The 14,562-nt window shown below is 38.4% G+C and overlaps 1 protein-coding gene across 6 annotated transcripts in view; it reads right to left on the bottom strand.

Moving 5' to 3' along the window:
- The window catches only part of LOC122573521 (disks large 1 tumor suppressor protein), a 533,282-nt gene that overhangs the window by 452,487 nt on the left and 66,233 nt on the right, over positions 1-14,562 (bottom strand). For all 6 annotated transcript variants that reach the window (XM_043739984.1, XM_043739982.1, XM_043739987.1 and 3 more), the window contains one exon: positions 9,970-10,101. In XM_043739984.1, the coding sequence (XP_043595919.1) occupies positions 9,970-10,101 (132 nt within the window). The remainder of the gene's footprint in view (positions 1-9,969; positions 10,102-14,562) is intronic.

A 14,562-nucleotide genomic window follows, 5' to 3' on the forward strand; every position in this document is an offset into this window, starting at 1 on the left:
AGTTATTTTTATCGAACAACGTAAGTCTGATTCGTCAACGATCCGCCGAAAAGTTTGTGAGAATGCAACAATCCCTAGGCTTGATAGTAATTTGCATTTTCGTCGTAACGTAAAACGTAACGATAAAATTACGTGATATCGGGGTGCATGGTGATTTCTCTCGTATATTTCTTCATCAGCTCCAATTTCATTTACATGATGACAGAAGAAACAAGCCGATGGAATAAAAAATATTTACGAAACGATGTTCCGTTATCCGTCGAGCGTCTCGGAAAATAGGAGCGTCTCGGGACAAATTAAAAACGCTATGAGATTCGTAAAGTTGTCTTTAATGCAAATAAGAAAAAAAGAGCGATGAGAGAATATATATCGTCGACGATTCTCCGAAGGATCATGTTTCCATATTACAGTTACTCTAGAGTAAAAAAAAGATGGTAAACAGCAATGGATCTTGGCAGAAAATCCGAGAAACTGCGAGTTCTCGAAGAAGTGCAGGAGAATTACGCGAACGGATTTATGGAAAGCGCAATGCCGTGACTTTTTCTCCGACACGGCCGGCGCAGAGTGAGAAAGATGTCGAGAAAATGGCCAAAAATCGTGACGAGGCGGCTAACGGCCAAGTTTATGGCGACGAATCGGATTCATGTGTGCAACATGGAGCAACGAATGGGAACGATTCTCGGGGAAAACGAGAAAAATTGGTCACCCTCGTAACAACTGCGACGACTGCACCCGCAGCAACGATCGTAGTATTCGGTTAACGATCTTACAACACTGACTGCTCGTGCTTTGAATTTCAAATTGTCCCGCCCGTCGACACAGGCCGCTATTCACCCAGCAGCGTGCCATCGTCAGAAACCAATGACCATTCCACCGGCCTCAAGAAATCCATGTTAACGATCTTGCTTTAACGACAGACCTTTTTTCGAACTGCATTTTCCATCTTCTTGCGGATCGAAAAACTTTCTTCTAATGTACTATCTTTCGTTCAATGAAATAAATTCATCGAGTTTGTATAAACATTTGAATGTTATTCTTTTTGCAAACCGTAATAACTTGGCAAAGATGAAAGAAGTTTAAAATATCAAATATTTTGCGTTACGAAAGCGCGTGATGTATTAATTTTCGAGTTGCTGAAGAAAGAAAAACATTGATGAGAGCAGAATAAACGTTTATCGCGTCCATTAACAGAGTAAATTTGACTTATCCAAGTATCGTGGCAGTATTTACACAGAAAATACAAAAGTCAAGCTTGCTGCGAGAGCGAAATAAAAGTTCGAAAATGGTAACTACAAAAGATATATTCTACTGTACACGTAGATAAAAAAAAACCTTCGCAAAGAGAGCTTACACTTTGTTACAACATTCAGATATTGGGCTGTATGCAATATCAATAAGGTTATTGGAAACGTATCTACACATAACATACGGATACGTCTACGCAACGTCCATACGTTTACACTTTGTACACGTACATATATGTAGTTTAATATACTAGAATTCCTAGATGCCATAAGCCATAATGTATTACCAGAAAATACGAATTTATTACATATTTTCAAAGGGTTTGTTCTTTATCTAAAGGTAATGTATTGAATACGAATATTTATCCAAATACGGAATCTATTTTACGTTGAAAGCCAAACAGACTGGTCTTTTCTTAAACTTATATTATATTATACTATATTATAAAATGAATTATTTACTTTTAAAAAATTCTGTAACTGATATTAAAATCATGGGTCTAATGATCGTCAGTTTTATGAGCTGGAACAAAATTTTAAATTATAATGAAAAATTCATTGTGAACACAGCCCTTGCTTTGTAAGTTCCATCATAGTCATATCACGAGTATGACAAGCATTATGAAACAAGGGATTAATATGACTTTTACCACAGTATTCTTTTTCAAGTACATAGCATCTAGTGAATTTCTAGCGAAGAAGCCGACTTTTTGTTGAATGAAATATAATAGTTTTCAAATAAAATTAAATAATTAAAATCACCATGAAAATATTAAATTTTCGAGCAGCAACGAAAAGATTCAGCAAAGTCATTCGTATCTTTTGAATGCAAACAAGGAAAACGGTTTCGAATAAATCTAAGTGTTTTGCCACAGAAAGGCCACGCTAAGAATCGGAAGCCAGGTACTTTGCCAGCTGCGCGTAAAACAAAGCCCTGCGTGACAATAAAGGCCACTATACAATGATAATTAATGAATACTCGGGTCCGGGAACAAAAGTTCGTTATATAAAGATACATATGCTCCTTTATATACCGCAATATGTACCGAGCATTGTGAACCGTGGGCGAAGCAAAGTAGATTTTAAGATCGACGATGAAGATCCAACTACACTGTATCCACGATCCTATTGTTTACGAATACACATGTACTAAGGCAAAAACAATGAAAATTGAAAGCACCGTCGTGAGTGAGACCTACGCGTGTTTGTTGAAGCTTTTATACTCCCTTCTATGGTTGATTCCTTAACCGACGAATTTTGGACACCTGGATAATTATTTTAAATTTTTGTATTTCGCTTTACGATATAATCTAAAACATTAAAAAAATTTTACGCACATCTCTGCGTAATATATATTATGTAGCATATTACTGGAATAATTACATTTTATACCAAATATCTTTTCACGAGATGAACGTGCATTACCCCAACGATTAATTTCGCCATTTTAATTAAATTGGTTAGGTTAGATCTCATTTTAATTAAATTAGATCGAATGTTATATCTATAAAATTAGGTTATATTTTAATATATTACATATTAAATTCTGATATTGCCAAATACAGTTCATGCCAAGTAAAGTAACCACGTTTGAAATTCTGTTACTGCTGCGAGGGCATGAATAAGAATAAAAAAGTGCATTCAATATCGAGCCACAAAAGAGAGCGGAGATTGATCGATGCGAAATCGTCGACCAGGTATTTCCAATCTCTGGCCGAAGAAAATAGAAGAAAAGAAGAGATCGAGGGTCGCACGTATAAAAATACATATACGTAGCTATACTGGCGTTTCGATTTTGAAAATTTCGGCTATGGTATCAGTGGCTACCGAGCTCGATGACAAAGAAACCTGTAAGCGAAAATGCAATTTTTCCAAAGCAATATGATCAGTTCTCCAGTTATTTCGAAATACAATACTTTTCGTTGCGTGAAATGTAAATTTGATAAGTAATCCGAAACTTCGTATAAAAATTGGGCACTATTCAGTTCCATTTCCATATTATACACAGTTCATATTTCGCTGTTTCGCGTTATGAATATTTCGCGCGATTTTCTATGACTTAGCTTGTACACGAGTCGTTTCTTCTACGCGTGAAACGTACATTAGCCATAATTGTTCCGTGATCGCGTGCGCAATTCCAATTTCGATAAAAATCGTCCAAGCCTTGCCGTTGTTAAACCTCAAAACAATGCCTGATTCTTGTACCGGCAAGAACACGTGCTTGAGAAATTGCACGAGCATCGCGATATTCATGAAAAGAATATCGATCGAATTTCTGCTGCCTGCAAAAGGTATTCAGATTCTAATAAAAGTTCGTTGTTTGCGATATCGGAGGTTCTTCGTGAACAACGATTTTCATGATATGATGTAAGATCTAATTAACGTTAAATCAATCGAGCTACCAAACGAAAAAATCTCAAAATAACAGATTTTAAATCTTTTGTTTCCTGAAATTTCTAAAAACATGCGAGTGCTTTTAATAAAATAGCTAAGCGTTTTTATTAATGTGGAAACACAATCTTACGTGTCACCTTATTTTCACTGCACCATTTTAATTAGATTCGTCTATGTCGGCTATATTAAAGTTGCTCTATTATATTAAACGTCAAAATAATGTTCTCCAAGTAAAGTGCCAGTAAAGCGAACAAATTAGAATTATGAGCACAATTTTAAGATCAAAGCGAACGGGGTTGCTATGTGATAGCGACATCGAGGCTACCGGAAGTTCGACAAGACCGAACGAGAAGGTGAAAAGAACAGCCCCGAAAGCTGAAATACGTCAAGAGCTGACGCGTTTCGCGTCATCGGCACGTCTACCACGCGTGTCAATTTCTTTCTCCACCCTTCATACGCTCATTTTCCTGGCTCTCTGTTCCGCTTTCATTTTCCGTCGTGCACCAAAATGCCGTCGTCCGTGAGTGCAATAGCCTAGCGCGAATGATTGCTCGGTCAGATGAAGCTGCAATTTTCTGCACTGCTGCCACGTCTAACGCCCGAAATAAATCGGATTTTCCGCGCAGTGCGACACAGGATAGAAAAAGCACCCGTGAAAAAGATTATACATAAAAAAAGAGCGCTAGACACCGTGCAAGAAGAGTTAATCGTAATTAAAACAAACGATGCGCCGTAAATAATCTCGGACATGGGTACGAGTCTCGCGCCGTGCATTTTTACGCTGGTTCCTTAACGTGAACCGGATTCTCGCTAATCACGTTGTCGATGAGACAGATCACTTGATAAACTGGTACTGATAGTTTATCAAACGACGTGTTATACATCTTTTTGTACAGGCTGCTTAACTGTACTTAATACTTGATACTTCTGTTGCTACTTAAACTGTAACATAGCGTAGAGCGGTACGTTATTCAAAATTGGTAGCAATAATTGTAGAGTTCTCAGTAACGCGTCAAGTTTGGATACCCAACATGATATTTCATTCTTCGCTCAAATTACAGGAGCGAAGTTACCTCTCTTCCTCTGTGCTTCACTTGCTCTAAAGGGCTTCATCACTTCCTTTGTCTGGTTACTTCAAAGAAAGGAAACCACAAACTTATCAACGTCGGTGTCTTGCTACTTTAATATTTCTCTATTCCCTCTATTTTCTTGCTACTTTCTTTTCTCCGAGTTGTAGTTTCAGCTTCCATCTATTTCGTTCCCGATCACTCTTATTTCCTTTTTATTACAGCACCGCCGTGCTTTTTATTGATTTATAAATTGATCTGTTCTCTCTCGTTTTTCTACATCCCTCCCCCTCTTTACGTTCTAGTCTCGTTACTTTCTTTTCTCCTTTCTTCCGCCTTTCGCGCTCTCCACACCAAGCTCCTAGCAATTCTAGCAGTTGCGGGGCAACGCGAAAAGTAGACGATACTTTCCTCCCCTGTAGATGTTTCTTCTTCCCGAGGCTGTTCGGGAAAATTTTTCTCCGCCGATCGATGACCGACCTGAATTTTAAAGAAGCGAGAGGAAGCTGATTTTCAACCTCTGCGACAACAAGCTTAGTTTCCTCTTTTCTCTTTCTTTCTTTTTCAACATCAACAAGCCACGTCTAATTTATAAGCATCGAGAAATACGTTTATCGCCCCGCGGCTGATTCCATTAAAAGACGCGAACGTTAAGATGAAGCTTCGCCCGATTCATTAACGATTCCTAACCAAAGAATCGATGAATTCCTTGAGTGTTCGAGACTCCTATCTCTTTCGATAACAACCGTGCTCCCTTTCGATTCGTGACTGGAAACCAAGTTCCGTTAACATTTTATTTCTATATTTGATCGAAGAATATATAAAACACATAACATTTGGAAAAAAGAAAGTATTGAAGTATTGAGTATTGAAGAATATAGGTGTCCATTATATCACATAAATGAAAAATAATGTAAATAGAGAATACATATAGAGAACACAGTAGAAACTATCCATTGATGTATCGCTGAAAACTGACCTAAACTACTAGTACACGTGTGCAAGGGCAAGAAGGATTTATCAGCCAGTCGTGTTTTGTAACGTAACGTCCGATGCATTCGCCACCAAGGTGTAAAATAGTGCATCGTGTCTATGTTTCACGTCCATGTCGCATCGAACCATACATTTGGATCCGTAGAGTGTCTGCACACTGTACGAACTGTATCAAATAGGTTATACGTGAGAAATTTACATACCGTTTTCAGAGATTTCTCTTTTAATTTTTATTAAAACAATCGAAAACATGGCCACACGAATTTTCCATCGTAAAAACATATCACGTATTCAAATTCAAACCAGAATTCGTCAAATCTGTTTTTTGTTTACTAGTAAACTAATGCGTCGCAAATTTATCAACAAAAAGGAACAACGAAACTATGCAAGAAGGGTGCAAATACGGATTATGAGATTAGCAGCCTGATCTCCTATAATTAGGTTTCTTTGGTACGACTTACATCGCGTACCTGTTTTCTTGAGAAAGGTGGCCATGTAAGAAACAGGATCTTAAATCTAAATCCTTCAAAATTTGCATTCGCTAAATAAACAGGTAAAATGAAATCTCGAAAGATAAAGGGTAGCATGTATGACGTAAGACTTTAAACAAAATTCGTAAAATGTATTATTCGTGCAATACAATTTTGATTCTTGTAGACTTGCAATTAATATCGCTCTCCTTCATTTGATAAAATAAATTCTACCGAATTTCGAGAAGCCCCGATCAAATACGATGCAACTGAGATAAAACTCCATCATTTCTAGAGGATTTGAAGAACAAAGGAAACAGAAAGAAACACGAGCTCAAGGAAATCACGTATTCGTAAGTAGACGTTTCCTTGTAATCTGGCTTCCGAATTCCTTCACCAGACAAAAAGGTTCGTAAGACTAGTGGCAGATTAGAAACATCGAATGTTCGAGTTTCCCAGAGATTTTTCTAGGATGTGTGTAGAAGGATCATTAGAGGAACATACTTACTTCCGGTGGAAACAAATTGAAAGAGAAGCTCTTTAAACTCGAAGGTCAATTTATCACCGTAATTTTAATTATCAGGAAATTTCTGGAATTTCAAGAAAAATTTCGTTAACCGCCACGGATGTTTGCTCGCGAGGGATCGACCATTTTCTCATTTTGGCCAATTTCACGAGTTAAGACACCTCTTAGCTTCCATCGTTTTCAAGTCCTGTAATTCGCAATCCATCTGGATAATCGTTAGGAAGCTGATGCCGACGATAACAAGCGGGAAAGGGCTGTGAGCGAAAGAAGGGGAGGACGAGAGATAAATTGAGAGCACTCGTCCGAAGGTGCTCGAGAATTTTAACTCGTCCAAAATAGCGGTACAGTCTCTCGAATTATCTTCGAGTTTGCTGACCAAAGGAAAGGCATGAGTGCCTTGCGAGCGTGTGTCACGTGTCTTTAACAAATTTGCCGGAAACATTTCCAAACACGCGAATCCGTTCTGTTTGTTGCCTTCAACTCGGTTATTAAATCGTCTAAACGTAAAGAATATAACGTGTTTCAGAAAAAAATAATTTCATAAATGCGAAAGTATCGGGACTGTTGTACAATGCAATCCATTAACGCGACAATTAATAGGATACACGAGAGACGTTCGCGAGAAATACTCTTAAGGCGCGCGTCGGTGATCCAAATTATTCTTTAGACACGGGAGAAGCGTTAAACATAATTAAGATCTGATTGTTCGTCTAGAGAAAATTAAATCAGAAGTACCGGCGTTCCCCGGTGACCTGATTGCACTTGCAACCGTAGCCGCGCTGTTGTACAACAATTATCGTGACACTCGAGTAAATTAATTTAGAATCTTCTTCTAGTCGCGTGGGATAGAGCTCCTGTTTCTCTTCCCAACTACTTTTATTTCAATTAATCTTCTTTCTTACTTTTCCTTCGGTTTGAAACTTGAGATACTCCGATTCAGCAGTTGGAGTCAAACCATTCTACGGTTGACAGTGAATTACGTTTCACAATTGTTCAGTGATTATCGTAAGTTCGCTAACGACAAACTTATACTGTGGGAAAGTTGAAAATCAGAGCGACGCGACATCGAATCCGAGTACAATCGCTGCTGATCAAGGTCAAATATCTGAGACCAATACACCTCAATTTCAGTCGGCGTCGTTATTTCGTCGTCCAGTTCCATATAAACTTCTGTCTCTAAGTTCACCGGTGTATAACACCGTTACGTGCTTAGTTCTAAATTGTAACCTTGTTACGTACTTAGCGTTGCCAACGTGACGCGTAACCTTCTGGGCATTGACCAGGAAACTATGGTATGCGAACAACGATACGTTGCAGCAATCTTCTTCGAATCATTAATTATGACGTTACCCTCAAAACCAGCTACGGTAATAAAGGGTTCTTGCGGAATTATGAGCAATCGAGGACATATACGATGTATTGTATGATAAGTTTAAACATGACAACGCGAAAAAAACTAATTAAAACGATGAAATTTAACTTGTTTTATTGTAGTATATATTTTTTAGTTTAGTTATTTTCAAAGCAGTAGAGTTTCAGTTGCAGTTACGACTTGAAATGGAAATTTCTCGTATGCAGTGGCAATGAGATTGCGAGCTGAATTAAGAATGTGTGCAATATTCGCACACACATTTACATAGCCTATTCAGCAGCTTCGTACAGAACGCATGGAAAATTCAGAAAATTGCTCAAAAAATTCTCCCTTGTTCTCTACTCCGAATATCTAGCTACCTGTGCTTTTAGAGACGCTGCCAGAATAAATGGAAACTTAGACACAATACCTGTATCGATTCTTGGGTCAGAGTTAATCAAATGATCGATCTTTATACTTCATCCAATCACCCAAATACAATATCTTTTGATTTTTATGTCCAATTAATATCATTCGTAACTAAGTAAATTTCCAAATTGAACTGCAAATTCAATTCAAACGACTGTAATAATGATTCAAAAATTCACTTTCCACTGATAAGATGGGGAAAAGATTTTAAGAAAGTAAGATTTGATCGAACGACGAATATCATTTTGTTAGCAATTAAGGCTGCTGGTGTTTGGCTACTTTGGTAGAAAGACGCTAGTTTCAGGTGTTTCACGGAATATTCTAATCTCGTTAAGTACTTAGCGTAGCTGATATGACGTGTAATCTTGCGGCCATTGTCCACGTCACCGATGGGACTCTCGAGGCGAAGCTGTTTCGGGTTTATCAGCACTAACAGGCGAAGCGCGGCATCCGTGCAACCGAACAGTCGCACGTGCAGCAGACTAATCTCCTCTATGTAGAAGCATTATACCTAGTGGACCGAATAGGACAATCTGGTACGCAAAGTAACTTACACCGTTACCACGCTCCGGTGTCGGATACAAACCGACGCGACGTTCTACCGTTTTCAAAATATCCTAGGAATACGTCAATGGTAGATTTAGATCCGAAAACTTCCTACATTATCCAAAAGAGAATATTTTTATAGCCACCATGATTGAAAAGTTCTTTCGCAGCATGATTCTGCAGATTCGAAGAAATCAGAAGGTTGTAAAATATACGTGGATTAATTGTAAGAATACAACCGTGGTCATAACTCATATAGTTGTTATTGTTCACGACAGACATTACGGTAAATTAGTGTTTAATGAAAACGAAGTGTAATGAAAAATAATTAATGACAAAAATCGACGATTTCGCAAGCAATTTAGAATAAAGATATTTTTTTATAACGGAAAGTTCAAAAGTAGGTTAAAAGATACTTGATTGTTGTCATTCCCGCTGGTATAAAGAGAAATATGAGAAAAAAATCTTGAGTTGATATTAAGAAAGTATGTATTCAAAGAAATCCACGAAGGATCTCGCATACCCGTAAGAATGTTCAATTTTGAATTCAAGCAGAAGCTAGGCTCGATATTGGCTCTCTCTCTTTTTCCGTTGATCGCACAAAGCCTCGGTCAAAATTTTGGACGAGCTTTCGTCTGAAAGAGGATGCGAACGGAATGAATCGTGCGGTAAGAGCTCTTTATTCCGAATAACAATGGCGCGAGAAGCGTTCGAGAGGCAACGTGCCAGTTCCGATAAATAAGATGAGATTGGGCCGAAGCATAGAGAATGGGACGAGGCATGCGCTTCCTTTGAATCTTCCATGAATCGTCGGAATTTTTCGAATTTTAAAACACATTGAGAATGTAGGAGAACCGATTTCCCGGATGAAACGCACAGTGAAGATATTTAAAAAATATCCGAGGAATATTTTTAATGAGATTTGTCAAACGTCGTTGCAAACGCTTACCCAATAACGCCTGGAAGAGTCTGCTTTTGAAGATACGTATGACACGCTCGATGGCCAATCGCAGCTGCTTGTCCTGAGGCCTCGTCAGCTTCGCGTGATAATCTTCGAGGAGCTCTAGGGCTCTGTGAGCTTCTGAAAAGAAAATTACGCTTTAGAGTTTGTGTAACTTCTCCGTCATGAACTAAATACGAATAAACGATATATTATATATGCGGAAAATTGAATTTGGAAGAACATGATTGTATATTCAACGAGATATTGCATTCCTTTGATCACTTTTCTTTCAAAGAAAGCGAAAGAATGGAGGAGAAGGGAAAAGATCATAACGAAGGAACTTCCGATTGTAACGATGCAGCGGAATACACTATGCAATCATGAAATTTATGTAAATTCGTGGTAACTACTGAGTAATGTTAGTTTAAAATGTCTTGTATTCTACAGAGCGTACGTTAATTTCGTTAAATATTCCGTAAAATTATAAATTTAAGTGGTGTATAATTTATCATCGTGATGCTTAAATTAAAATAAATGTAATATCGCGGAAAAAAGGCCTAGGAGTTAGGGGATAAACCACATACAATGTCGCGAAAGCCGAGGCGTTCTTAAACCACATACAATGTCGCGAGAGCCGAGGCGTTCTTCAATCGTATAGTTTTGTAAAAACGACCTACGTGACCTCGGCCACGAGCGGTTGCAAAACACGTGCGTGGTGGGTCAAAGAAAAGACAAAAGGGATGCGAAAGTAGGCAGTGCCGATCGGGAAATCAATCAGTTGTTAGTTGGGAAGTCAGAGAGTGTAAATCGAGAAGTCATTGTCGAGGAAGAGCGTTGGATCCGTTGTGGCGAGAGTTGCGAGTGAACCACTAAATTATAGCGCGTTATTGTGACTAGTTCATGTTAAACAACCATCGTTTTTCTGTTTACATCTGTACAATCCATTCATTGTAAATAAACCATCATTAAATCACAAATATCAGAATATAATTATAATATATTCCATAGCGATATTACATAAATATTAATGTTTGCTACATATTGTGTAATATCATGACATCTATTAAAATGTAGATCGCGCATTTGTTTTCGCGAGAAGACAAAAGTTCCGTGCACAAAGAAACAAGTAACGAGGGCATGCATAACATTTCAAGAAATAAAAGACACGTAGATGCACAGGTGCATCTGATTTCTAGCGCAAAATGATAACAAGGACGTCGTGCACGTGAAATTCTCTACTAGAAAAAAATAATACCGGGAGGGTTACTGGAAATTTTTCTTTATATTTTCGAACTTTGTAGCTTCAAAACGGAAAAATTGTCTTTTATCTAAAAAAAAAAGAAAAAAGACAAAAAGAGAAAGATACACGTAAAAATAGTTAAAACATAGGAACGAATCGATGAACATCTGCAGGCCATTTTCACACCATTTTCTCGCCATTTCCTCTCACATTGCCCGAAGTAAGAGGCAATGGCAACTTTATAAGAACAGAAGGAAATACTTTAGATTCCCATATGCATTCAACGCTGATTCACAAAGAATAGTGGAAATACCAATGGGTACCCAATGGAGATAGTAGGATATTAGTGTGAAATTTATGATTATTTTGTTTTCGATATTAAAAATACTAGAGCATTCTAGAGCACGGAAAAGGTTATAGATAGTTTAAATTTGTATGTAAAAATCCCAAGAATCTCCCACTTTAATTTTTGTACGTTAAAAAATTATTAGTTTTTAGAAATTACAGTCTCTATCGTCGTTTCTTAACTCATAATCCTCAAAGAACTCATCCGTTAGTATTTCTCTCATGTTCAAATATTTCATCCATCACGAGGAGTTTTTATAATCGGTCCGCGGGTTTTACTCAAACATTGTTGAAAATCTGCAGATCATCTCGACGATTTCCTTCCGGATAGTTTAGACAATCGTGAATGAGTGGTCGGCGCACTTGTTGATTCGTACTACTTCCTCCGCAAATCCTAAAGTTACAGAAGGGATCGATCAGCTCTTGTCCGTCCGTACGTTCTTCTTTCACTTCCTTTCCGAGAGAACTCACGACCTTCTTTTGTTTTTAGCACAATATGCTAACGGATAAAATTACGGTGCGCTGCGCCACGCAAACAACGACATAAATGTTTCTCTTCCGATGATAATGCGAATTTTCACGACTCTTGCCGGTTTCGTTCTCCTTCCATCGACCCCCACCACTCACGAGTCCCTTCTACTTCGATGAATTCACCAACTTCCAAACTGTGCGCCAAGCAACGGATATCCTTTCGTCTGAATTCGAGTTAAATGTACTTTGAATCGAGGAACTTTCCTCGGAAGAATGGATCGTCGTCGCGTGACCTCGTAGTACGAGAGACGCAAAATATGATTAATTGCACTAGAAGCTAGAGGATAATGCGATTATCATTCAACACATTGTGTAATAACGTTTTACGCGAGTATAAATCTTGTCGAGTCAATGACCAAGTTCAAACCGCTGACACGTTGCTGTTGAATGAATCTAATATGTCTCATCCATAATGTTGCTCGGTTTAACGTGTACTCTTGTCGCCAAGCTTTATAACATGTCTGTCCAAAAATAGTTGTCAAAAGATTTCACGTGCATCTGACAGGACGGCCACACAATCTGCAGGGTTAATAAAGATTTCATGATCGTTAATTATGTTGTTGGTAGAGAGAACGTGGCAATTAAAATTGCAAGCTAGGATGTTTAAATACCTTTCAAAAGTCATGTCAGTACTGGAAGACTTTAATAAACGTCTTCTTAATAATGTTCTCGGCGATTGTTATGATATCTGCACGCCAGCCCTCGCTACCTGGCAGCCAACAGCCAACCTAGTCTTCCCGATTCTCAATAGACCCACGGACCCACCATAAGACGTTAACTTTCAGCTTCATTGTTTCCACACATGTTTGCCAGTCAAATTGCATGTTTGGAGAATTCTCTAATTCTAAAAGTATTTTCAGTTTATGGCTGGGTCTTGGAAAAGTCCTTGAGTTTATTAGGCGCTCTTAAGAATCACAGAGAAAGCGGACAGTCACCAGATGGGAAAAGCTAACACATGTCCATCGGAAAAGGCTGTTTCTTTCGTCAGGAGCAAAGTTGCTCTACGTTGGTGGGAGACTTCTGCATATCCTGTTCATCAGAATGGATCATAACCAATCAGCATCGCGGATCGTTACCCTCACTTCCTGGACGAAAAGTGTGAACAACGAATCCGCGTTCATCGGTCAAAGGGCACACCCACACCAAGCTTTCCTCCGAGACACCTTAAGGGCAGTCCAGCACTCTCGAGCAAGTGTTCAAGCAGTCATCAACAGTTCTATACTTATTCTTCACCGTTAGAATAGTCAATACGTCATTACCGAGTTTCATACCTTAAATCAGTCAGTTACTTCACTTATACATACGCAACAGTGTAACTATTTTTCTATATAAAGTTGTTGGAATAAACAGTATTTTATACCTGTTAATTCAGTGTAAATTCAGTTGAACCACCCCTATTGTCGTAACAGAAACAGAGGGGTTCGATCATTTCGTGGCGTCTATTATCTAATCGTAACGAGAGTTTACGCCTCTCGTTGACGTGCTTTCTTGCGATCGCGTTTCTCCGCGAGTGGTTGAAACAGCGATACTGTTATGGACTCAGATTGAATGTAAATTTCTAATTATCAAGCTCCTTGATATTGTAATATTTTTGTAATGTAAAAGTAGATAATAGCGGCATTGTTCCACGCAACTGAAAACAAGTAAGGAAGACATAAGCTGTAACGCAAAAATCATTTTCTAGATAACTAGGCGGATCCTTCTAACGAGCTGAGTTAATTATCATTAACCGTTCCGTTAAACGAGAACGCTAAGGGGCCAATTACCGATAAATGCTCCATTCCGAAAGCAACCTTTGGCTTTTTCGGGGCCAATTTGTAGATGTTTCTTTGCTCGAAACGCTTGAAATTTGCAAGGCAGAGGGCCTGAACATGTTCATTGAATAGCGTGTTTAAGAATATCGTATCAGCTAAAGCGTAATTTCGCCAATTCTTTGTTTCACGAATTCGTTAACTGCAAATTTAATAATTTGCTATATTACACTTTAAGCTGCGACATTTGACACTGTAATAGGACGTTACATCGAAACTACTCCAAAACAATTGGAGAAATAAATAACGTAGCGTAAGGTTAAACGAAATAAATACGTATTGGTATGATTTCCAAAAATAAAAAGTTGTCGATCACAAATCTCACAATTAAAATGAAACACTTAGAAAATGAACTTGTAAATTAAAGAAATTCACGGAACAAACGCGAGAGTTTGGAAATCGAAGCAGCTCGTCGGCGTGCCGGTGTAAGAGTCAAAGAGGCACTTTGATTTCTGAAAAGCTCGGCATACGTACGTGTAACGAGCGTTCCTTTCCGTGTGTTCCATTTTTGCGTCATCTCGGGTACACCGTAAAATGGGAAAACCACTTTCCGCATAAACGAAAAAAATCAGCCGGGTATGGATATCCTTTACAAGAACGTATACACGTTTCATGGTACATGTGATGCGTTATAGGCATATACGCCGTAAAACTTAAATCGCGTTAGGTGTT

This window comes from Bombus pyrosoma, linkage group LG12 (assembly GCF_014825855.1).
Source record: "Bombus pyrosoma isolate SC7728 linkage group LG12, ASM1482585v1, whole genome shotgun sequence".
NCBI classification, from domain to species: Eukaryota; Metazoa; Arthropoda; class Insecta; order Hymenoptera; family Apidae; genus Bombus; species Bombus pyrosoma.